Raw genomic sequence first — 26,475 nt, forward strand, 5'->3', positions numbered from 1 at the left:
ATTATTTTTCTATGACCCAAGTTGTACACTTATTGGATATGGATACTGAAAAGGAATAACTGAGTGAAAAAAGTATATCCACATGATTTATCAAAGTGAGTCTCCAAGTCCATAAGTAGCAGAATTCTATGTCCCTTGTCCACTTGGCCAACTAAAGGGAAAAACAGCATGAATGTCCATCCTGACAAGTAAGGAGTCAAAAGTTAAAGTGGTTCCAAGGACCAGCCCTCCTCAGTACAAATATTTTACAAACAATAGCATGGAATGAAGGGACCATGTTACTATCGTGTTTCCCCGAAAATAAGACCTAGCTGGGCAATCAGCTCTAATGCGTCTTTTGGAGCAAAAATTAATATAAGACCCGATATGATATGATATATGATATGATATGATATATGATATAAGACCCGGTCTTATAATAAAATAAGACCGGGTCTTATATTAATTTTTGCTCCAAAAGACACATTAGAGCTGACTATCCAGCTAGGTCTTATTTTCGGGGAAACACAGTAGGAAACATTTTCATTCTGTCCATTCTTTCCTCTCCTTTCTCTTACCTAAAAGCTATCTATATTTTAAAACACAGACTTTGCATAGCTGATTTATTAAGGAAGTATTCCTCCTAATTTTATATAAATGTCCATTTATTCAACAGAGCAAATGAGAATTGAGAATAATAAGGTTTAAGTTAGTGTTACTTTACTACGTAAGAGAATACAATAATGCCATGAATAATACACTGATTTTGATGCCCCTAAAAAAAAGTGGTTTTCGTCAATGTACCATTGATTTGTAGCTGGAAAGTGAGTACTTTTGAAAGACTCAGGATGAAAATCTCCATCATAAGGCAATTCACTTACGGTGACCTGTAGCATTAATACATGCAAAATTATTTACTATAGGATAAAGAAGGCTAGAAAATGCCCTTAATCTCTGAATCTAGAAAAACTATCCTAACAGGAAAGAAGTTGACTAACAGCAAAAAAAAAATTCATAAGTAATAATAATGATACTTCATGGAGGGAAAATGAAAAAGGGAAGAGGGAGGAAAAAGAGGGGAAGGGGGAAGGAGATTGTTGAAGAAGAAAAAGAAAGAAGAGAATGAGGAGGAAAAGGTAAAGAGGAAGAAACTAAGATTAATTACACACTTCTGTGTTAGAGGCACTACACTAAATAGTTTACCTGCATTTAATTCTCATAAAACCTGTCAAAGACAGGTGGCATTATTGTCATAATTTACAGATGAAGAAACCAAGGCTTAGAGAAAGTAAGTAACTTTCTCAAGAGAAAACAGAGTTGGGACTAGAGCCCAGTTCTGTCTAATTCTAAAATATGTGCCCTTAATCAAAACATTTTGTCAGTTCCATATAAGCATTTAATGTTCAATGTAAAATTATTAGGTTGGTGCCAAAGTAATTGCAGTTTAAAAGGTTAAAAATTGCAAAAACGCAATTACTTTTGCACCAACCTAATATAACACATAATTTCATCTACCTTCCCTAGGTCCCAGAAGACCTAGCAGAATTAAAACATTTGGTGATAAATAATATAAACCTAAGAGTCTGAAAGAGACGACCAAGAAGCAAAAGGGCAAAGCCAAAACACTCATACAATTCTCCAGTATAAAATGGCGACAAATAATGAAGGGTATGTGGTTAAAGATACAGAAGAAATATGGAAAGGCCAACCCACAGGAATCTAATAGTATTGTAGAGAAAACAGTCAATATTAGAAGTGAGAAGAAGAAGCAATTCAAACTTGGAAGACAGTAAGGATGAGAAATGGTTGCATGCAAGACATTGTATTTGAGCTGGACCTTGAAACGAGGGTTTCAGACAGCAAGATGAGGAAGCAGCATTTGACACAGAGAGAATAACAGAACACACGCATACAGCAAAACATAAAAAACACCTATTTGGGGAGTAGTTCAGGGTAGCTGGAGAAAGTGGTTTGTGAAGGGTAAGGTGGAAGAAGAGACAGGCAAAGACAGGCTGAGGTCTTACCTGCAAGGCTCTGGATGTCACACTAGAGTTTTGACTCCATTCTTTACCTAAAATATAAGGGTGGAAGGTCTCCAGGAAAGAAATAAAATAAGCAGATCCAGATGTTAAAAATCTAATTAACTTTGATGAAAGGGAATTGGATAGATGACAAACTGGAGGTTGCAAAACTACTTCAATTAGTACAGGACTGTAAAAATTCAGGGCAGAGCAATAGCACTGGGAAACGCCAGGTACTAAAGAATAGTTTAAACACCACCTCCACTATAAAACTCCCAACTCTGTCCTCCTAAAACACATTATTCACGTTATAATTACAGCTGGCTTATATATATTTCTCCCCTTAAAATTCCTTGATGGCAACAGCCAAGTTGCATTCATTTTAATACCCCCAGTACCTAGCTTGCTGAAAGGCTCTAGTCTGGAGGCAGTCACTGGCATTCCTTGGTAGCCTGGCTATAAAGCTATCTTATTACCACCAAAATCCCACAGTGATCCTAACATCTTCATCAGTTTCCTAGACATATAGCTGGACTGGACTGTTTCTCTGCTGCTCTGACAGATTTATAAGATTAAACCTCAAAAGAAGGCTATAAAATGTTCACATTTAAAAAGTACTGGACTATTATCTGGTGTAGGTGGGTGGGTGGTGGTTGTCACAAGGTGTTATGAGGAGTTTCCACATGATCCATTATATATTTCTGTAATGACTTTTTCTACTCATCACACACTACTTCTGTATTAAGGAAAAAAATGTTTTTAAATGGTATGGCAGCTTCTCAAAAAATTAAAAATAGAACTACCTTATGACCCAGCAATTACACTTCTGGTATTTATATAAAGAAACGCAAAACACTAATTCGAAAAGATATATGCACCCCTATGATCACTTCAGCACTATTTTACAATGGCCAAGATATGGAAGCATGCCAAGTGCTCATCAATAAACGATCAGATAAGGAAGTGGTACATATATACAACGCAATATTACTCGGTCATAAAAAAGAATGAAATCTTTCTGCGACAACATGGATGGACCTAGAGGGTATTATGCTAAGTGAAATAAGTTAGACTGAGAAAGATAAATACCGTATGATCTCACTTATGTGTGGAATCTAAAGAACAAAATAAACAAACAAACAAAACAGAAATATAGATGCACACAACAAACTGATGACTGACAGAGGGGAGGGGCGTTGGGGAGCTGAGTGAAAAAACAAAGGGATTGATACAAACTGGTAGTTAGAAATAGGCCCGGGGATGTAAACTACATCATAGGGAATATGTCAATAATATTGTAATAACTGTGTATGGTGTCAGGTGAATAATAGACTAAGTGGAGAGATCGCTGCATAAATTATATAAATGTCTAACCACTATGCTGTATACCTGAAACTAACATAAAATAATAAAAAATTAAAATTAAAGCCCAGTTATGAAAAAAATGTTTTCAAGAAGAAGCACTGAATATATGCTACTTCCAGGTTTCTCCAATAATCTGTCATTTTCAGATCTTTTCACCATAACATTTTCTTATGATCATACTTACGCAAGTCAGTTGATGATATGTTACAATGCCAGTCTTACTCTTTAGCATATATGTATTAATAAGACAAAGTCAAAAATAATTATGAAAGGAAAAGATCAGGAGTTACACTGAAGTTAATTAAATGAATAAAAGCACTCACTATTAGACTCTATCTCCTGGTATGCTGCTTTCCCTATAGTTACAAATTAAAATTCAATCAGTAACAGAGATATGGGATAGCAATTCTGAAACAACTTCATGTGTAAATTATGATTAAGCAAATAATGTGCTATATGCTACTGATAATGCTATAGATATGCTATAGATAAAGAGAGCCAGGTTTCTCACTGTCAAAGAAAGAAGTTACAAGTAAAGAAAGGAAAGCTAGAATGAACCCTGTGATAGTGAATGGAAATCATTGTATGTATGTATATGTACTGGACTGTGTACACACACACACACAGATTCAGAAATAAATACAGATGTAGAGATATACATGAGTCAGTATATATACGTATCATATCATATCATATTGTATCGTATCACATGATATCGTAGCTCTGTCCACTGATAAGATGGACATCCCAGTAACAATGAGCACACCTAGAGCCCAGGTCTTGGTTTCTAATACCATTCTCCAATAGCCCAGGGCTTCTTGGACAAGTGCTTAATTCTAGGTCTGCAAGAGGTAAAATACAAGGTGAACCTGAGCCATCTTATGGTGCCAAAAAGAAAGTTCTCAAAAGATAAGCCTCTCAAAAGGGTCCAGGAGCCAACCTGAAAGAGCTGCCAGTGGCCCAAAAAGAACAATCTCAGCAACAAAATAAATAACAATACTATTGGATTATCATTCAGGGAATAAAACAAAAATTCATTATTTCATACAGACATAAATAAATTGAATAAATAGGAAGAAGAAACAGCTCTTCCATATAGAAAAATTCCAATCAATCAATTAGAAATAATGGTATAAATAGAAAATCACCATTAGAACATCAAAGCAATAATTGTTACAGGCAAGATCCACTGATGGATGCAAAAATTAGTGGGCAGAAATTTGAGGGAAAATAGGATATTGACATAGATCTTAATAATATTTATTAATTGCCGAGGGAAAAAGAGTAACTTTAGAGTAGAAACACCCTCTTCATCAAGTGATCAGACTAATGTCACCAGGAATAGGCACAGAGACATTATGCAACTCTGTGCTAAGGACACATCACACTGTAGTTATTTCTGCCAGAACCACATAACCTCATTCTAATCATGGAGAAAATGTGAGTCAAACCCAAACTGAGAGATGTGCTATAAAAACAAATAACCAGTACTCTTCAAAAGTATCAAGACCATGAGGAACAAGAAAGACGTGAGGTGTCATCGCAAACGAGAGGAGCCTAAGGAGCTATGATAATCATATGCACCATGGAACCCTGGGCTAGATCCTGGAGCAGAAATAAAGGACATTAGTGGGAAACGGGAACTCTGAAACAGTTACTACTGCTGTACCAACATTCATTTCTTCGTTTAGATAGCAGAACTTGTTGGGAGATAGTTCTCCACAGGGCTCCTGCATTTCTGTATGTGTTATGAGTAAGGCACTAACTACCCTTTTGTTCTGGGCTATCTTTTCAAAGATGTTTGTATGGTGAACTGCCTTTGAAGAGATTTAAGTTCTCCCACTGGAGCAAAGTGCAGGTCTGTTTGCAACCCATTATAAAAGATTTGGGAACCTTACACTCAGGGTTCTTCAGCCGAGCTGCAAACCCACTGGGTGCACAGTGTCCACCTAGGTCCCCCTATGAAACTCCTATAGGACTTCGGATAGGAGAGGAGAGCAAGGGAAGGTGCCACCCATGAAAGTCATTCTAGATGCTGTGCCATGAGTAAAAGAAGTCCTTTCTCTTTAACCCAAGAATCTCATGTCTTTTGCCAGCATCCATGAAACTGCTGCAGGCTTACTTGTCTACTTGCAAATAACATAAAATCTCAGGCCCAACCTCAGAAATGCAGGAGACCTGTGGAGAATTATGTCTCAACAAGTTCTGCTATCTAAACGAAGTAGTTCATGATAGTACTACTGCTATGTACAATAACCATATTGGGTTGTAGGGTGACAGGTATACGGGAACTCTCAGTACTATTTTTACAACCTTTCAGTAAGTCTAAAATTTGGGAGATGAGGGTAAGGGGGATCGAATATATGGTGATGGAAGGAGAACTGATTCTGGGTGATGAACACACAATGGGATTTATAGATGATGTAATACAGAATTGTACACCTGAAATCTATGTAATTTTACTAACAATTGTCACCCCAATAAATTTAATAAAATAAAATTAAAAAAAAAAATTAAATCCATGAGTAGCCAAATACCGACTCTTCTATTCCAAGAGAAAATCATCATCATCATCATCATCATCACCATCATCATCGTGCCACTGTGTCATTTGTATATGCTACATTAGGTTATCCTCTCAAAGAATTCATGATTTGATGCGTAGAAGAAATGGAGAAAAAGTCAAAAGGTATACAAACTTCCAGTTGTAAAATAAGTCAGGGGGATTTAATATACAGCCTGATGATTATAGTTACCAATATTGTACCGTACATCTGAAAGTTGCTAAGAGAGCAGATCTTAAAAGTTCTCATCACACGAAGAAATATTTTTTTGTAGCTGTGTAAGGTGAAGGGTGTTAACTAGACTCAGAGTGGTGACCATTTTGCAATGTGTACAAATACCAAATCATAATGTTGTACACCCGAAACTAATATAAGGTTATATGTCAATTATACATCAGTTTTTTAAAATTGAGGATTTCCTAGAGCAATGGTAATCACTATATTTTTCAGTGATTTGCTCTGTTTGGGGGCTTGCAGTAAACATTCAATTTCACATATATTAAGAGTTATATATACACCATGTTTGTTAACTTAGGTGACTGTGTACCATCAATTTACGGAGAAATTGTATTGCTGATGGCAATGTAAAATAGTTGCAGCTTCTATGGAAAACAGTTTGGCAATTCCTCAAAAGATAAACCTAGAGCTATGATGTCACCCATAAATTTTACTCCCAGGTATATATCCAAAAGCAGGAACTAGAATAGGTATTTGTATACAATGTTCATAGCAGCACTATTTCAATAGCCAAAAGGTAGACACAAACCAAGTGTCCATCAACAAATGAATGGATAATGGATTAACAAAAGAACAGATAACGGATAAACAAAAGTGGTACCTACATAAAATTCATCCATAAAAAGGAATGAAATTTTGATACATGCTACAACATGTATGGATCTTGAAAGTATTCGAAGTGAAATAACAGACATAGAAGGACAAATACTTACTGTATGATTATACAAAGTATCTAGAAGAAGCAAATTCATAGAAACAGAAAGTAGAATACAAGTTACCAGGGGCTGGGGGCAGTGGAAGATAAGAGAAGTTATCATTTAATGGGTACAGAGTTTATGTGAGGAATGTTTAAAAAGTTTGGGGTATAGATAGCAGTGATGGTTACACAGTATTAATGTATTGAATACCACTGGACTGTACACTTATACATGGTTAAAATGATAAATATTATGTTATGTATATATTAACACAATAAATAAAAACGATTAGCCTGCCAAGCAACAAGTCTACATAAACAAACAGATCAGACACATTTCTGTCAGGTCAGTCCCTCTAACCCTTTACAGGGAGACTCATTCCATAGCTTTTCATGTTTACCTTTGAGTAATCCTGGAACACTTCACTTCACTCCTCCCTCTTTCCGCCACAACCTTTCTACTAGGCTTCCAATAGAGAAAAACAAAATACATGCAAACAAACAAAAATCTAAACAGTGGAAAAATAAATTCCTACTAGTAATACCTTCAAGTTTGCCTTTCTAACTGAAAAGTGAGGAGGCACTAATAGAAATGAGAAGTTTACCACTGGCAGGTAAAGGATTCAGGAAATAAAAGCTCAATCTTTGAAGAAGATAATAATTAAAATTGCTTATCCCAAAATAATAAAAAGTAGCCATGGAGAAAGGAAAATGAAAAGAATGTATGCATGAGAAGACAAAGAAATAGGTCATTGGAAGTATTTATTATGTACGATAGGAAAACAAAGACAGCCATACTGTTCATTTCAGCGTAATTCATTATTATGTGCTATACTAATAAAAAATATGAAAACTAAAGCAGCTCTATATCTTACTAGTTACCTGACCTTGAGAGTCTATAAAAAGGAATAACTATTTAAATCACAAAGTTCTCTTATGTATTGAATAAAAATGTGCATAAAAAAGCACTTTGTAACCTGTGAGCTTTTTAAGTAATACCAAATTTTAGACTATACTATTTCTGAATATGTTTTCTCACTACATAAGCACTAACAGAACTATGAATTATTAATTTGGGGCAAATGTACTTTAAAAAATTAATGTGCTTTGATGTCCTTTGAAGAAAACTTCTGTCACTGGGTAATAATATAATTCTTATTTTTCTTGGGGAAAATAAATCAAACATTTGAAAAGCTCTAATGTGGTTTTTAAAATCGGTCACTCCTCTTTGGAGACTTAATTAAGATTAAGAGAAAAATTCCCTTTTGATATATATCATCTTTGCTCAACTTTGAAAATATGATTAACTTGCACAACAATGTGTAAATCAGTCAGCTTTCCACATATATTATGAATGAGTTACTTCAAGAATAAACATATTTTCTATACTAACAGGAAAGAAAAAATTTAATAATTTTCTTTTGGGAATATGATACTTTTGATATGCAGAAAGAATTAAGTTTGCAGATTATCTAAGTTTTTACCCTAAAAATTATCATCAATAATTTAGTTGATTTTAAATTTACCAAAATAGTTTATTTTCTAATTGTAAATGTTGACACCATTTCAACCATCTTAATTATTCTAAACTGCCTTAGGAATTACCATTTTTCACTTTTATCTACCAAACTTGCAGACTTATTTACCCTGCTGCTCAGGCAGACTAGCCACAAGACACACATGAGACCCAGAATCAAAAACAAGTGCCTACAAGGGGCACGAAGTGATCATAGGTGAGTTAAGCAGAAATGACTGGGAGCTAACGTGACCTGGAAAAATCATGCCCAACCTAAAGGGTGTAGCCCATACACAGCTCAGGAAGGTGGTCCCCACGCTGCTAGATATTCCCATTCTCACAGAAGCTGGAAATCTAGGTTTTTACGTAAAACATCTTGATTTTTAACTGTTATTGTGTTTCCCCAAAAATAAGACCTAGCCAGACAATCAGCTCTAATGCGTCTTTTGGAGCAAAAATTAATATAAAGCTGGTATTATACTAATATCATATTATGTATTATATTATATTATATTATATTCAGCATTACATTATATATATTACATATTATATTATATTATTATTATATTATATTATATGAGACCTGATCTTATAGTAAAATAATTCCGGGTCTTATATTAATTTTTGCTCCAAAAGACGCATTACAGCTGACTGCCCAGCTAGACCTTATTTTCAGGGAACCACAGTAGCAACTAATTTAAAAACTGGTAAAGTACAGTTAAAACATCTGTGGGCTGCCAGTATGTGGCTCCTGAATTTTTCTTAAACACGCACAGTCTTCCCTCCTTCCCTCTCTCATGATTTTATCCACATCACTTTTTTCTCCACAAAATCCAAGCCTAAGAGTAAGGAAAAGGTTAAGATGTGGGATTAAGGGTCTAGGTGTTGTTAAGGGTTAAAGGATACAAACTTGGAACTAGAAGATGAATAAGTTCTGGAGATCTAACACACAGCACAGTGACTACAGTCAACAATATTGTAGCGCATGAGGTCTGACAATTAAGTTCCGACAATTAAGTTCACGAACTTGTTGCAATGATGTTGCTAATCTTTTTTGATATCAGAGGGATTATTCATTATGAATTTGTACCAACTGGACAGTTAACCAAGTTTACTATTTGGAAGTACCAAAAAGGCTGCATGAAAAAGTTAGACGAGGGCTGGCCCGGTGGCTCAGGCGGTTAGAGCTCCGTGCTCCTAACTCCGAAGGCTGCCGGTTCAATTCCCACATGGCCCAGTGGGATCTCAACCACAAGGTTGCCAGTTCAATTCCTCAAGTCCCTCAAGGGATGGTGGGCTCCACCCCCTGCAACTAAGATTGAACACAGAACCTTGAGCTGAGCTGCCACTGAGCTCCCAGATGGCTCAGTTGATTGAAGTGTGGGCTCTCAACCACAAGGTTGCCAGTGTTCTAGGATGAAAGGCTCTGTAAATGTCAGTTATGTCCATTTGGTCTGATGTGTCTTTTAAAGCTGATATTTCCTTTTTGATTTTCTGTTTGGATGATCTATCCATAGCTATCAGTGGTATATTTAAGAAGCCTAATATAATTGTGTTTTTGTCAGTTTTTCCCTTCTATTAGTAATTGCATTACATATTTTGGTGCTCCCTGATTGGGGGCATAGATAATATTGATGAGTGTTATATCTTCTTGTTATAGTGTCCCCTTTATCATTATGTCCATCTTTGTCTCATTAACTTTTTTATTCTGAAGTCTGTTTCATTAGATATAAGTATAGCTACACCTGATTTTCTCAGGATGCCATTTGCTTGAAGTATCATTTCCCATGCTTTTACTTTGAGTCTATATTTGTCCTTGCAGCTGAGATGTGTCTCTTGAAGGTAGCATATGGTTGGGGTTTTTTTTGTTTTTTAATCCAGTCTGCTACTCTGTGCCTTTTCATTGGTGAGTTCAGCCCATTTACATTTAGGGTAATTATTGATGTAGGAGGATTTCGTATAGCCATTTTATCTTTTGTTTTCTGGTAGCTCAGTGTCTCCATTGTTTGTTTGTTTTTTGCCTTTGTATTTCTTTCTGTTATTTTAGGTTGGTAGTATTCCTTTTTTTATTTGTTTTGTGCTATGTGTCTCAGTTCTGGATTTTTTTTTTTGAGTGGTTATCATTAAGTTTATGTAAAAGAAAGTTTCATAAATACAGTACTCCTTTTTCTTCAGTGTATCTTATCTCCATTCCCCTTTGCAAATTCAGGCCTTTACCTCTCCCCTTTTATGTTTTTGTTGTAACAAATTATCCCCATTTATGCTGCGAGTTCATTTCTGAGTTGCAGTGGCAAACTGTCATCATCTCTCTCTTTTTTTTTTAATGTTTTTATTTTTTTTATCCTATATGTTATGTTTTAGTGCACATGACAATTTAACTTCTTCATTCCCAATTTGGATTCCTTTTATTTATTTCTCTTGCCTGATTACTCTGGCGAGGACTTCCAACATTATGTTGAAAAGCAGAGGTGATAGGGGACAGCCCTGTTGTGTTCCTGAACGTAGAGCAAAGGGCTTCAGTTTTTCATCGTTAATTATGAGATTAGCTGAGGGTCTGTCATACATGGCCTTTATTATGTCAAGGTACTTTCCTTCTATACCTATTTTATTAAGTGTTTTAATCATAAATGGATGTTGTATCTTGTCAAATGCTTGTTCTGCATCGATATAATCACATGATTTTTGTCCTTTGTTTATGTGATGTATCACAATGATGGATTTGCATATGTTAAACCATCCTTGTGCCCCTGGGATAAACCCCACTTGGTCGTGATGAATAATCTTTTTAATGTATTCCTGCATTCGATTTGCTAGAATTTTGTTTAGGATTTTTGCATCTGTATTCGTCAGAGATATTGGTCTGCAGTTCTCTTTTTGTGTTCTCCTTGCCAGGTTTTGGTATCAGGGTAATACTGTTGGCCTCACAAAATGAGTTAGGGAGTACTGTCTCTTCTTCAATTTTTTGGAAGAGTTTGAGCAGGATTGGTATTAGATCCTCTTTGAAAGTTTGGCAGAATTCACTAGTGAAGCCATCTGGTTCCGGACTTTTGCTTTTGGGAAGGTTTTGGATGACTGATTCAATTTCGTTACTGGTCATCGGTCTGTTTAGATTTTCCAGTTCTTCATAGTTCAGCCTAGGAAGGCTATATGTTTCTAAGAACTTGTCCATTTCTTCTAGGTTATTGAATTTGGTGGCATATAGTCCTTCATAGTATTCTTGAATGATCCTTTGTGTTTCTGTGGTGTCCGTGATAACTTCCCCTTTTTCATTTCTGATTTTGTTTATTAGTGTCTTCTCTCTTTTTATCTTAGTGATCTAGCCAAGGATTTGTCAATTTTGTTAATCTTTTCAAAGAACAAGCTCTTTGTCACATTAATTTTTTCTGTTGTCTTTTTGTTCTCTATTTCATTTAGTTCTGCTCCGATTTTTACTATTTCCTTTCTTCTGCTGACCTTGGGTTTCATTTGTTCTTCTTTTTCTAGTTCTTTAAGGTGTAATGTGAGGTTACTTATTTGGGATTTTTCTTGTTTCTTGACATAGGCCTGTAATGATGAAAATTTCCCTCTTAAAACTGTTTTCACTGCATCCCAAAAATTTTGGAAGGACGTATTTTCATTCTCATTTATTTCTATGTATCTTTTGATATCTCCTCTAATTTCTTCTTGACCCGGTCGTTCTTTTAAAGTATGTTATTTAATCTCTATGTATTTGTGACTTTTCCTGCTTTCTTTTTGCAGTTGATATCCACTTTCAAAGCCTTATAATCAGAGAATATGCTTGGTATGATTTCAATGTTCTTAAACTTAGTGAGGCTAGTTTTATGTCCCCATATATGGTCTATCCTTGAGAATGTTCCATGTACACTAGAAAAAAATGTATAGTCTGATTTTTTAGGATGAAGTGCTCTATAAATGTCAATTATATCCATTTTCTCTAATGTGTCTTTAGGGCTGCTATTTCATTATTTAGTTTCTTTTTTGGATGACCTATCCATAGTTGTCAATGATGTATTTAAGTCCCCTACTATAATTGTGTTTTGGTCAATTTCTCCCTTTAGTTCTGTTAGTAGTTGCTTGGTATATTTCAGGGCTCCCTGATTGGGGGCATAAATATTGATGACTGTTATGTTTTCTTGTTGTATAGTCCCCTTTACCATTATGAAATGTCCATCTTTGTCTCTTGTTACCTTTTTCACCCTGAAGTCTGTTTCATCTGATATCCGTATGGGTACACCTGATTTTCTCTGGATACCACTTGCCTGGCATGTCAATTTCCACGCTTTCATTTTGAGTCTATGCTTGTCCTTGTAGCTGAGATGTGTCTCTTGGAGACAGCACATGGTTGGGTTTAGTTTTTTGATCCAATCTGCTACTCTGTGCCTTTTTATTGGTGAGTTCAGTCCATTTACATTTAGGATGATTATTGATATGTATTTCCTATCATTCTATATGTAGTTTTCTGGTAAGACTGTGTCTCCATTTTTTCTTTGCATTTTTGTTGTTGTCCATTATTTCTGTGTGGTAGTAGTCTATGATTTTTCTCTGTTTCTGCTTTTATATTTCAGTATGTATTTCAGTTCTGAATTTTTTTTTTGAGTGGTTACCATTAAGTTTATGCAAAAGAAAGTTTGATATTGGAGTATTCCATTTTCTTCAGCATGCTTACTTTCTCCATTCCCATATTCCGGTTCAGGCCTTTACTCTCCTCCTTTTCCTTTTTATGTTTTGGCTGCCACAAATTGTCCCTGTTGATGGTGATTGAATAGCCTCTTTTAGTATTTCTTGTAGTGCAGGCCGTGTATTAGAAAATTCCCTCAGCTTCTGTATGTCTGGAGAGGTCTTTATTCCTCCTTCATATCTAAAGGATATCTTTGCTGGATATATTATTCTTGGCTCATATATTTCTCTCTTTCAATAGTTTGAATATATGGCTCCACTCCCTCCTGGCTTGTAGAGTTTCTGCTGAAAAACCTAATGATATTCTAATGGGTTTTCCTTCGTAGGTTGCTGTCTTCTTTTCCCTGGCTGCCTTGAGGATTCTTTCTTTGTCATTGATTTTTGACAGCTTCAATACAATGTGCCTTGGAGAAGGCCTTTTGGGATTGAGGTAATTAGGTGTTCTATTTGCTTCTTGGAGTCGAGATCCAGTTCTGTCCACAAGTTTGGGAAGTTCTCATCGACTGTTTGAATATACTCTCTGTTCCCTTGTCTCTTTCTTCTCCTTCTGGTATGCCCATTATTCTTATATTGCTCTTTCTGATGGAGTCAGAAAGTTGTTGTAGAATTCTTTCATTTCTTTCAAGTCTCAAGTCCCTTTCTTCTTCCCACCATGTCATTTCCAGGTTTCTATCTTCAATGTTACTGATTCTTTCCTCCATCTGGTCAACTCTACTACCTAAACTGGCTATTTCATTCTTCATTTCTTCTATTAAGTTCTTAATCTCCAGAAATCTATTTGGTTCTTTTTTAAAATTTCAATCTTTGGTAAAATATTCATGTTGTTCTCTGATTGTGTTTCTGAGTTCATTAAACTGCCTGTCTGCGTTTTCTTGCATCTCGTTGAGTTTTTTCAGAACTGCAATCTTGAATTCTCTGTCATTTAAGTCCCATATTTCCATATCTTTAAGTTCATTTTCTAGAGACTTTTCACGTTCTTTCTGAGCTGTCTTGTTGCCTTGGTTATTCATGGCAATTAATGATGTATTATTTCTCTTCCTAGACATCTACAGGAGTGGGTTCTGCAACAGGTTGATAGGAAGAGGTATTTCTTTTATTTTCCAGTACGTGTTGGTAGAATGTTTTATTTCCTCTCCGACTGCAGCCTTTTTTTTCTCTCTCACACTGTAGCATTGTTTTCTCTGAACTATTTCAGCTTCTCACACAATGGGGGTATTCCCTGGAAGGCAGGCTTCTCCTGTTAACAGTTCACCTGGGTCATTGGGCGCCACGTCCGTGTGGGGATGCGGGGAGCTTTTGAAGTTCCAAAGCTCTTCCTCCACCAGATTCAGAGCCCGTATGTTTCAGCAGTTCTGTTTACTCCTGCAGTGATCCGCCCAGATAGGTAGGACCAGGGGCAGGGTGAATTGTGAGAGATGGTCCAGAGCAATGGCAAGGACCACCACTACAGCCAGTCCTGCTTCCATAGCTCCCTCTCCTTTGCCGGAACTAGTTGGGCTGCGAATCTGTGTCTGTGGTCCACAGTTCTCAAAACAGCAAGTATTCCGTTCTTTTGATCTGACACTGCTACTGTTCAGCTTCTAGCACCGGGCAGGTGGGGGCGGGGCGAGCTCTGGGAGGGTAGGGAGGGTGTGGCTAGTCTCAGTGCCTAAGGCTTCTGTTCTCTGCTCGGCAGTGAGGGCTTAAACCACCATTCTCAGCCTTCTTCCCTCAGTGTTTGCTCCGAGGTCTTAGCCATGAGCGTTGGGTTCAGCCGTGTTACATGCTGTCCTCTCAGCCCTGTGGGCAATTAGCGGAGCCCTAACGGTCCGAGTTCTTCCCTCTCCTGCAGCTGCGGTAGTTCCGGGATGCAGCGAGCTTGGAGCACCGAGCTAGGTCTGTGTCCTATGTCCGCCCAGCTCCATCTCTGCACTTCTCCCTTCCCTCCTCCCCTCCCCCCCACAACCCCCCCAACCCCCGCTGGTGCACTTTGCTCACCTTTAGGTTATTTCTGTAGTGGGCCTCTTAGTCTTGCCTGTCTGCTCTGTAGGGAGTCTTTTGTGGAGTTACAGTTGTTCAATTTGTTGGAAATTCCAGGGGAGATTTCAAGAGGCTCACCTCACACCGCCATTTTTATGAAGCAGTATTAAATGGGAAATTTATATCATTACATGCTTATCCCAAGGAAAAAGGAAAATCCTAACAACCTAACTACATCATGAAGAACTAGAAAAAGAAGAACAAATGAAACCCAAAGTCAGCAAAAGGAAGAAAATAATAAAAATTAGAGCAGAATTAAATGAAATACAGAACAAAAAAGACAATATGAAAAATTAATGCAACAAAGAGCTGGGTCTTTGAAAAGGTTCATGAAATTGACCATCCCCTGGCTAAGCTCACTAAGGAAAAAAGAGAAAAGACACAAATAAACAAAATCAGAAATGACAAAGATAGCACAGTCATGACAGCACAGAAATACAAAGGATCATACAAGACTACTATGAACACAAAGGATCATACAAGAATACTATATGCCACCAAATTCAATAACCTAGAAGAAATGGACATGTTCTTAGCAATATGTAACCTTCCTAGGTGGAATCACGAAGAATTACGAAATCTAAATAATCCGATCAACAGTAAGGAAATTGAAACAATCATCCAAAACCTCCCCAAAAGCAAAAGTTCTGACCAAACACTACCATGTTTCCCTGAAAATAAGACCTAGCCAGATAATCAGCTCTAATGCATCTTTTGCAGCAAAAATATAACACCCAGTCTTATTTTACTATAATAGAAGACCAGGTCTTACATAATATAAGACCAGGTCTTATATAAGACCTGGTAATATAATATAATACCAGTCTTTTATTAATTTTTGCTCCAAAAGAACGCATTAGAGCTGATTATACGGCTAGGTCTTATTTTCGGGGAAACACAGTAGTGAATTCTACCAAACAATCAAAGATATTTTAATACCTATCCAACACAGACCCTCCCAAAAAATTAAAAAAGAGGCAACACTTACTAACTCATTTTATGAGGCTGTTACCCTGATACCAAAACATGGTAAGGATAATACAGAAAAAGAAAGCTAGAGAACAGTATCTCTGATGAATGCAGATGCAAAAATCCTAACCAAATACTAGCAAATCAAATAGCACAATACATTAAAAAGATAACACATCACAATCAAGTGTGATTCATTCTAGGGGCACAAGGATGGTTCCACAAACACAAATCGATAAATGTGATACACCACACAAAATAAAATATCATATGATCATATCAATAGATGCAGAAAAAGCATCTGACAAGAGACAACATCCACTTGTGATTAAAACACTTAATAAAATGGGTATAGAAGGAAAGTACTTCAACATAATAAAGGTCGTATGCAAAAACCCTCAGCTAAGTCACACTCCCTGGCTTCAAATTATACTAAAAAGCAACAAAAATCAAAATAGCATGGTATGGCAAAGAAACAGACACCAATGGAACAGAACTGAGAACCCAGAAATAAGTCTACATATATATTGGCAGATAATTTCCGACAAAGGAGCCAAAAACATACAACGGATAAAAGAAAGCCTCTTCAATAAATGGTAGTGGGAAAATTGGAAAGCCACGTGCAAAAGAAAGGAACTAGACTGCTACTTTCACCATTTACCAAAAGTAACTCAAAATGGGTCAAACACCTAAAAATAAGACCTGAAACAATAAACTGCACCAAAGAAAGCATAGGTACTAAACTTATGGACCTTGGGTTCAAAGAGGATTTTATGAATTTGACCTCAAGGGCAAGGGAAGTAAAAGCTAAAATAAATAAATGGGACTATATCAAACTAAAAAGCTTCTTCACAGAAAAAAGAAACCATTGACAAAACAAACAGGCAACCAACCAAATGGGAGATGGTATTTGCAAACAACACCTCCGATAAGTGGCTAATATCCAAAATATATAAAGAACTCATACAACTCAACAACAACAAAAAACAAACAATGCAGTTAAAAAATGGGCAGAGGACCTGAACAGACACTTCTCCCAAGAAGACAAACAGCCTACAGATACATGAAAAAATGCTCAACTCCACTAGCTATTAGGGAAATACAAATCAAAACCACAATGAAAAAGATCAATGAATCCAAGAGTTGGTTCTTAGAGAAGATAAACAAAATTGACAAACCTTTAGCCAGACTCATTTAAAAAAAGAGCGAGAGGACCCAAATTAATAAAATCAGTAATGAAAGAGGAGAAGTGACAACAGACACCGCAGAGATACAAAAAATCCTAAGAAATTACTATGAGCAACTGTATGCCAACAAATTTGACAACCTGGAAGAAATGGACAATTTCCTAGATGCATACAACCTTCCAAGGCTAACTCAAGAGGAGACAGAAAACCTGAATAGACTGATTACCACCAAGGAAATTGAAGCAGTAATCAACAATCTCCCAACAAACAAAAGCCCTGGACCAGATGGCTTTACAGGTGAATTTTACAGAACGTTCAAAAAAGAATTGTCACCTATTCTCCCCAAACTCTTCCAAAAAATCCAGAGGGAGGGAAGACTCCCAAACACTTTTTACGAAGCCACTATCACCCTGATCCCAAAATCAGACAAAGACACCACAAAAAAAGAAAACTACAGGCCGATATCGCTAATGAACATAGATGCAAAAATCCTCAACAAAATACTAGCGAACAGAGTTCAGCAATATATTAAAAAGATTATACACCATGATCAAGTGGGATTCATCCCTGGTATGCAAGGGTGGTTCAACATCCGCAAATCAATTAATGTGATACACATTAACAAAATGAAAAATAAAAATCATATGATCATATCAATTGATGCAGAAAAAGCATTTGATAAAATTCAGCAGCCATTCATGATTAAAAACCCTTAAGAAAGTGGGAATAGAGGGATCATATCTCAACATAATAAAGGCCATATATGATAGACCCACAGCTAACATCATACTCAATGGGGAAAAACTAAAACCATTCCCCTTAAAATCAGGAACAAGGCAAGGTTGCCCACTTTCTCCACTTCTATTCAACATAGTGCTGGAAGTTCTAGCCACAGCAATCAGACAAGAAAAAGAAATAAAAGGCATCCAAATCGGTAAGGAGGAAGTAAAACTGTCATTATATGCAGATGATATGATACTATATTTAGAGAACCCTAAAGACTCCACCAAGAAACTATTAGAGCTGATAGATGAATTTAGTAAAGTAGCAGGATACAAAATTAATATTCAGAAATCAGTTGCATTTGTATATACCAATAATAAAACATCAGAAGGAGAAATTTAAACAGCAATTCCATTTACAATTGCTCCAAAGACTATAAAATACCTGGGAATAAATTTAACCAAAGAAGTAAAAGATCTGTACTCAGAAAATTATAAGACACTGAAGAAAGAAATGAAAGAAGATACAAATAGATGGAAACACATACCATGTTCATGGATAGGAAGAATTAATATAGTTAAAATGTCCATACTGCCTAAGGCAATATATATGTTCAACGCAATTCCTATCAAACTACCAACGACATTTTTCACAGAAATAGAACATATAATCCTAAAATTTATATGGGATAACAAAAGACCCCGGATATCTTCAACAATCTTGAGAAATAAGAACAAAGTGGGAGGTATAACAATACCTGACTTCAAATTATACTACAAGGCTACAGTAATCAAAACAGCATGGTACTGGCATAAAAACAGACCCATAGATCAATGGAACAGAATAGAGAGTCCAGAAATAAATCCATGCCTATATGGCCATTTAATCTATGACAATGGAAGCAAGAATGTACGCTGGGGTAAAGACAGTCTATTCAATAAATGGTGCTGGGAAACTTGGACAGACACATGCAAAAAGATGAAGCTGGATCACCTCCTTACACCACATACAAAAATAAATTCAAAATGGCTTAAAGATTTAAATGTAAGATCTGAAACCATAAAATTCCTAGAAGAAAATATAGGAAGAAACTTCACAGACATTACCCGGAGTAAGATTTTTACTGATATATCCCCTCGCGCGAGGGAAATAAGAGAAAAAATAAACATGTGGGATTACATCAAACTAAAAAGCTTTTTCACAGCAAAGGAAACCATCAATAAAACAAAAAGGGATCCTACTGATTGGGAAAAGATATTTGCCAATGATATATCTGATAAGGGGTTAATATCACAAATTTATAAAAAACTCACTCAACTCAACTCCAAAAAAACAAACAACCCAATTAAAAAATGGGCAGAGGACATGAAGAGACATTTTTCTAAAAAGGACACACAGATGGCAAACAGACATATGAAGAAATGTTCAACCTCACTAACCATCAGAGAAATGCAAATAAAAACCACAATGAGATACCACCTCACCCCAGTCAGGATGGCTATCATCAATAAATCAACAAATAACAAGTGCTGGCGTGGATGTGGAGAAAAGGGAACGCTGGTGCACTGTTGGTGGGAATACAGATTGGTGCAGCCACTATGGAAAACAGTTTGGAGGTATCTCAAAAATCTGAAAATGGAACTACCTTATGATCCAGCAATCCCACTCCTAGGTATCTATCCGGAGAAATCCAAAACTCCAATTCAAAAATCTTTATGCACTCCTATGTTTATTGCAGCACTATACACAATAGCCAAGACATGGAAACAACCGAAATGCCCATCAGTAGATGAGTGGATTAAGAAACTGTGGTATATGTATACAATGGAGTATTACGCAGCCATAAAGAAGAAAGAAATCTTATCATTTGCAACAACATGGATGGACCTAGAGAACATTATGTTAAGTGAAATAAGTCAGAAAGAGAAAGACAAATACCATATGATTTCACTTATATGCGGAATCTAAAGAAAAGAATAAGTGAATGAACTAATCAGAGACAGTTTTGGAAACATGGAGGAAAAACAGAGGGTTGCTAGAGGGGCGGGGGGGTGGGGATAAGGGGAAGGTGAGAGGTTTTGAAAAATAGTCGGTAACCACAAGATGGTCATGGGGGTTTGAAAATTAATTTGGGGAACGTACAGAGGGATAGTGGATGGGGGCAGGGGGGTTAACACAGTGTGAGGGATATAAATGATAAACGTCTAAGTTTTGCTTTGTCTTGTGCACCTGAAACTAATTAAAAAACAAATAAATAAATTTGAAAGAAAAAAAAAAGAATATTGTTCCACAGTAGATATACTGAATGGATTTTCATTAATAAAATTAATTAACATGGAAAAAAAAAAAAAAAACCCACAATGAGATATCACCTCACACATGTTAGAATGGTTATCATTAAGACAAACAATAACAAGTATTGGAGGAGTTGTGGGGAAAAAGGAACCCTCATACATTGCTAGTGGGGATGTAAATTGGTATAGCCACTCTGGAAAACAGTATGAAGGTTCCTCAAAAAATTAAGAATAGAATTACCATAAGACCCAACAACGCCTCTTCTGTGTACCTACCCCAAAAATCTGAAAACACTGTTAGTAAAGATATATGTACCCCTACGTTCATTGCAGCATTTTTCACAGTGGCCAAAACATAAAAACAACCAAAGTGTCCTTTGATAGATGACTGGATAAAGAAGATGGGGTACATGTGTACAATGGAATATTACTTAGCCATAAGAAAAGATGAAACTCTGCCATTTGTGACAACATGGATGGATCTTAAGATCATAATACTAAGCAAAATAAGTCAGACAGAAAAAGTCAAGACTCACATGACTTCACTCATATGCGGAATATAAAACTAAAAGCAACAAAGAAACAAAGAAACAAAAACTCATAAACACAAACAACAGTTTAGTGGTTACCAGAGGGCAAGAGGGGAGGGGGATGGTAGGTGAGGGTAAAGGGGATCAAATACATGGTGATGGAAGCAGAACTGACTCTGGGTGTTGAACACACAATGCAATATATAGATGATGCATTATAGAAATGTACACTTGAAACCTATATAATTTTACTAACCAATGTCACCCAATAAATTTAATAAAAAATTTTACAAATCAAATTGATAATTATGTGAAGACAGCTAACACTACCAATGGTAATCACATTGCAATATATTGATACATCAAAGCAACACGTTGTATACCTTAAACTTACATAGTTATATGTCAATTATATCAATTGTTTTAAAAAAGGAGCTAGAGAACATTAAAGTTCAGGCAACTGGTTACTAAGCTTGAAGTAAATATACTTCAACTTAAAAAGTATGAAAATCAGAGCTACTCTTGCAGCCTTAGTGGCTCTACTTCAACTGGTGACTACAAGTACTCTGCAAACAAAATCATAAGTTTTCTTCAGCGAGTGTTGAGCAAGGTCAAGTGCTTGCATGAGCCGGAAGCCAAGTGGACTGCAACTAGAAACCCAATTCTGCTACTTGCTTGTTACCTCTACCTCCTCATCATTTAACAATGTCATCAACTCTAGAATGCTGTTATGAGAAATGTCATATATAAAATACCTAGGCCTGGTGGTAAGCTGCAGATGGCCACTGCTTAATAAATGGGTGCTAAATACATTGGTGTGGTTTATTATAATCCTTACAACTCCAGTTTGGGGGAAGAAGGCACTGGAGAGAAAATTTCTGTCTCAGGGTCTAGCTGAGTCAGTTTGTGTGCAAGCTCTCCCTGCTGTTTCCCTCCCTCAGACAGATTAAAACAAAACAAAACAAACAAAACAACACTGTATTTAGACACTATTCCATTAGTCTTATGACCAATGATTTGCAGGTAGCTTCTACCTCTTGCACTCAGGATATTTCTGTGGCTAGAAATATCCACAGAAAATATAAAAGCATAATTAAGATGTCTAGCACCTTTACTAGAATGAGGCCCTAACTCTTCTTAGTCAAGCTTTTTACTACTGTATTACCATCCGGTTTGCATTTTTAAAAAATAAAATAGAGAGTAAACTATAATAGCTAAAAGGCACCTACAGAAGTCAAACTTGTCACCACCATTCAAATATATTCGTAAAAATACTTCAGTGGCCAGGTTCATTGGGTTCTAGTGCATTAGGCTCAAACTCCCTAACAAAGATCATCTGGCCCTTCTGAAATGCAACCACCAGTAATTTCTGCAGCCTCATCTCTCACCTCCTTTCTGCCTAGCTCTCCAAATACATCACATTCTATACACTATACTACTGCACATGGTGTTCCCTCTAACAGGAACATACTTTTTATAAAATCTGTATCTTGCAATAGCAAATTAATTTGGGATCTTTTAAAGAACATTCCATTCATGTTTAAGACACGAGGTGTGATCAGAAAATACAGTGAATGCTACTGCCATGCACCATCCAGCGGAAAGGCAGGGATCTTCAATATGGGAAGTGGTGCATCAAACCTTAGTAACAGTGGGTGACAGGTTTCAACTTGTTCGGCGCAGTCAGTCGGGTGTGAGCTACGGTTGAGAGAAGGTGTGTTTTAAAGTGTGCCGTAAATCATCCTCCATCATGATAACGCTCCCTGTCACACATCGTTTCTGGTACACAATTTCTGTCAAATAAAAACATTATGGTGTGTTGTCATCTACCTTATTCACCGGATCTGGCACTGTGCAACTTCTTGCTCTTCCCCAAAGTCAAAATGATTCAGGACATCGATGCAGCTACGACAGTGCAACTAAACACACTCACGAAAGAGGACTTCCAGAACTGCTTCAGAAAGTGGCAAGAACAACGGAATAAGTGTATTTGAAGAAAGGGGGAGTATTTTGAGGGGGATTAATGGCAATGTGTCTTTTACTGTAATAATTTTTTAAACATTCACCGTATTTTTTTATCACACCTCATTTGCTGTTTTTCTAAAGAGAAAGGCTGTGATGAGAAGTTAAATTAACTCTGCACTTCCTAAACAAAACCAATTTTTGGAACTCCACGGGCTGTGACAATCATAGTAATGTGTTTACAAAAATGAATACTGTTTTAAGTAAATGGCCAAATAATTGTGACTTAAATGACCGCTCAAATCTAAGGATGATTTTTAGTTTTTAAAACTATTGTAAGCATAAACGTAAAGAAGTTCACCCAGGTAACTAACAAAACCCTAACAGCCTAATGAAATAAAATACACAGAGCCATCAATTACTTTATATTTTGATAACACCTAAACAGTCTCCATATTTCTACAACTGTATTCTAACCCATTAAAACAAATAAAATGCATCGCATATTAAGTGGGAGAAGAGCTTTTAAAAGGTAGAAAATTTCACTAGATAAAGCAAAGTGCAGAAATGTTGGAATGAATCATAACCCTAAAGTATTAACTAAATGTAACTGAAAACAAGCTAAAATACAGCAAGTCATTTTTTATTTTTTAAAAAGTAGATCAGGCTGGGGGTATGATGGGTAAAAATGCAGAGCAAAAAGGACTTTTAGGGCAGGAAAATACTCCATATGATACTATAATGGTGGATCTATGTTATTAGAAATTTGTCCAAACTCAAAATATGTACAACACCAAGAGTGAGCCCCATTATAAACTATGGACTCTGAGTGATGATGTGTCAATGTAGTTCATAATTGTAACAAATGTACCACTATGGTGGGGAATGTTGATAACCGGGGCAAACTACGCACGTATGGGAAATCTCTGTACCTTCCACTTCAATTTTGCTATAATCTAAAACTGCTCTAAAACACAAAGTCTGTTGAAAGGGGAAAGCAAATTAGAAAATCTATAAACCTTTGCTCAACAAAGAAGACTAATTTTTTTAAAGTATATACAGTAGTTATAATTAGCAGTTCTGAATAGACTGAAAACTACATGATAAATCTAGCGTGATAATTTAGTCCTGGATTTATATTTGAAACACTTTGCTTTCAGCATCCTATTAAGGCCCCTTCACAGCAGTTTAAATGTTATCTCCTAATATCTTTAGACAACTAGTTAAAATAAATTATATTCAACACCCTTCTTTCCATATATATTGTCCCTTCTAGACACAAATCATTCATCCTCCTCAAAGTTCTACTGAGTGTCTACTACTATACATAGGACATTTAGAAAATATAGTTAAGTTCCTTAAACTCAAGATCCGTTTTTCTGAGGTCTTACAATCTATCCTTGGGAAAAAGTCAAGATGTTCAAGATAGGATACTCCAAGTACTCACGTAGTTAAGACATTCAACCAGTCTGTACTATTCCCCTTCTTAAAATTTTTTTCTCCTGGCTGGATCCCCCTCATCTTTCCAATCTCAATATAAATGCTATCTTCTCAGAAATCTTTCCTGGTACCATCCTGCTATCTTCTAACATAGCAACCCAATCCTTTCCTTTATGACATTTCTTGTTGTTTTTGTTTTGTTGTTGTTGTTGTTGTTTCTCCCCCCAATCTGTAATTACATATTTGGTTTCTTGTTTACTGGTTTATTATCTGTATCCAATAACAGACAGAACACTACATATGAACACAGACTCCACTGCATTACCAGTGATTAGCAAAGCACTCAATACACACTTAAATGAACGCCTATGTCTGGTGCTCAGGAGAAGGGGATGGGCTACAGATACTCGGGTAGAGGTGATAACTTACCCATGGAAACTGGTAAGATCACCCACAGGAAGTATGTGCAGTTAGGAGAGAAGAGAATCTAGAATCAAGACCTGAAGAAGCCCAACAGGCAAAGAAGACAAGGGCAGAGAAGTCAGATAAACCAAAGGGAAGCCAAAGAAAGAGACTGTTCCAAGAAGTAAGTATTCGACAGCAAAATGCTGCCAAAGAGTTCTAGTGAAGTGAAGACTGGATTTCATCTCATGGAAATTACTGCTGACTTTAGTGAGAGCCATTTCAGGGCAGTGTAGAATCTGATGACAAATTGCAGAGTGATTCCGAGGTGAGGAAGTAGACGCACTATCAAATAGTTAAAACTGGGAAGGGCCACACAGAGATAGGTGATAGATGGAGACCTTCAGTAAGCAAGGAAAATGATTCTGAACACCCAGGAGGTAAAGGGAATAGTGTATCTGAGTAGCATGAGAGTCCAACAAGTAGGGAAAGCGATCCTCAGAATTTTGAAGTACACCAGCACGATGAGGTAATCTTGAAAAGCACTTCAACAATCGGACACACTGTAAGTATTCAATAATGTTACTAGGTAGGTGCAAAAGTAATTGCAGTTTTTGCAATTATTTTTAACCTTTTAAACCGCAATTACTTTTGCACCAGCCTAATTGTTGTTGGTGTTGCTTGTTTGATCAATTGTCTCTTCATTAGCCTGTAAATGCCCCAAGGAGGGCAGAGACAAAGTCTGTTTTATCTAAGTCTGCATTCCCAGGACCTAGCTAGCACAGTGCCTGGCACACAGCAGGCGCTAAATATTTCCAAGTGAATTCAGAATTCTGAATACAATCTTACCTATTCCAATGGCCACTTTGATTGTCTCTCTCTGCTCTAATACATTTTATGTTTTGTTTATTTGTGAGATGACTACGTCACTTAAGCATAAAAGTGTTAGCTACTGCAAATATTTTTGCCATTAAGCCTTACTTCCCCATCAGCTCCCTTTAAGTTTCTTGACAGCCGAACTTATGTCTGTTAATCACATGACACGTTCAGTGCAAGGAAGCTAAATAATCATGAACCTGGATAAATGGCTTGTTACAAAAGAACTGTGACAAGTATTTCAGTGATCCCAAGGTCAACCAGCGCACCCACCGCCCTAAACGCCGAGATGCCAGAGCAAGCGCTCCCCAGGGCGGAAGCCGCAGCAGCCGCCTCCCCGGAAGGGGGCGCTGCAGCCTCCTCCGAAGGCCGTCGCGGGTCTCGGTCCCCGCCCCCCGCCCCGCAATCACCTGCAGCGGCTGCACTCGGGCCTCCGCTCTGCCCGCTCCACTGGTAGCTCCCATAGCCCGTCTGCACTGGCGCCGTCCTCTTCGCCCAGAACAGCCGCCGGCGGCGCTGTGCCGCCCTCCCGGCGCTCCTCCTCGTTAGGTGTCTGAGACCGCGAGGTCGCAGGCGGCCGCGCTACGGGGTCCCTGGGTGTTCCGGCCTCTTTCCGCGGCTCCATGACAGGCGCTCAAACCCGCCTCTCATAGAGTCGCCGCTGCCGCCGGGGGGCGCCACACGCTGCAGAAATCGGCTCGCGCCGTACGCTGCCACGCACACACGCAACGTACGGGGGCGGGTCTCCAAAGTTTATGCTGGAGATCCCGCCCTGCAGGAGAAGAAAGGAGCCCATTGGTCGGTGGCCAGTGGGACTTTTCACCTAGATCCTGATGGGGAAGTGTGGCTTCTTTTGGTGGGGAGCAAGTGAGGTTAGATTAGGGTCCCTGAGACAGGTAAAGGAATCAGTCACCTCTGTGAACACCTCAGGTAGCAAATCTGAATGAACCTTCCTTAATTTCACTTCTTTAAAAGGTGAAAATAAGATGGAATTCTGCATCCTCCGCCTTAGCATGA

The 26,475-nt window shown here is 37.3% G+C and overlaps 1 protein-coding gene across 2 annotated transcripts in view; it reads right to left on the reverse strand.

The window, feature by feature from the left end:
- DTWD2 (DTW motif tRNA-uridine aminocarboxypropyltransferase 2) overlaps positions 1–26,185 on the reverse strand; it is a 113,109-nt gene extending 86,924 nt beyond the window's left edge. The window contains exon 1 of one of the 2 annotated variants that reach the window (XM_019746522.3): positions 25,869–26,183. In XM_019746522.3, coding sequence (XP_019602081.3) covers positions 25,869–26,083 — 215 coding nt within the window. In that variant the 5' untranslated portion in view covers positions 26,084–26,183. Of the gene's footprint in view, positions 1–25,868 lie in introns of both variants that reach the window. The other variant, XM_074328577.2, reaches the window with a different exon arrangement.
- Positions 26,186–26,475: the final 290 nt, after the last annotated feature.

Source organism: Rhinolophus sinicus, chromosome 3, assembly GCF_057876585.1.
Source record: "Rhinolophus sinicus isolate RSI-liver-muscle chromosome 3, RSI-T2T, whole genome shotgun sequence".
Classification (NCBI taxonomy): Eukaryota; Metazoa; Chordata; class Mammalia; order Chiroptera; family Rhinolophidae; genus Rhinolophus; species Rhinolophus sinicus.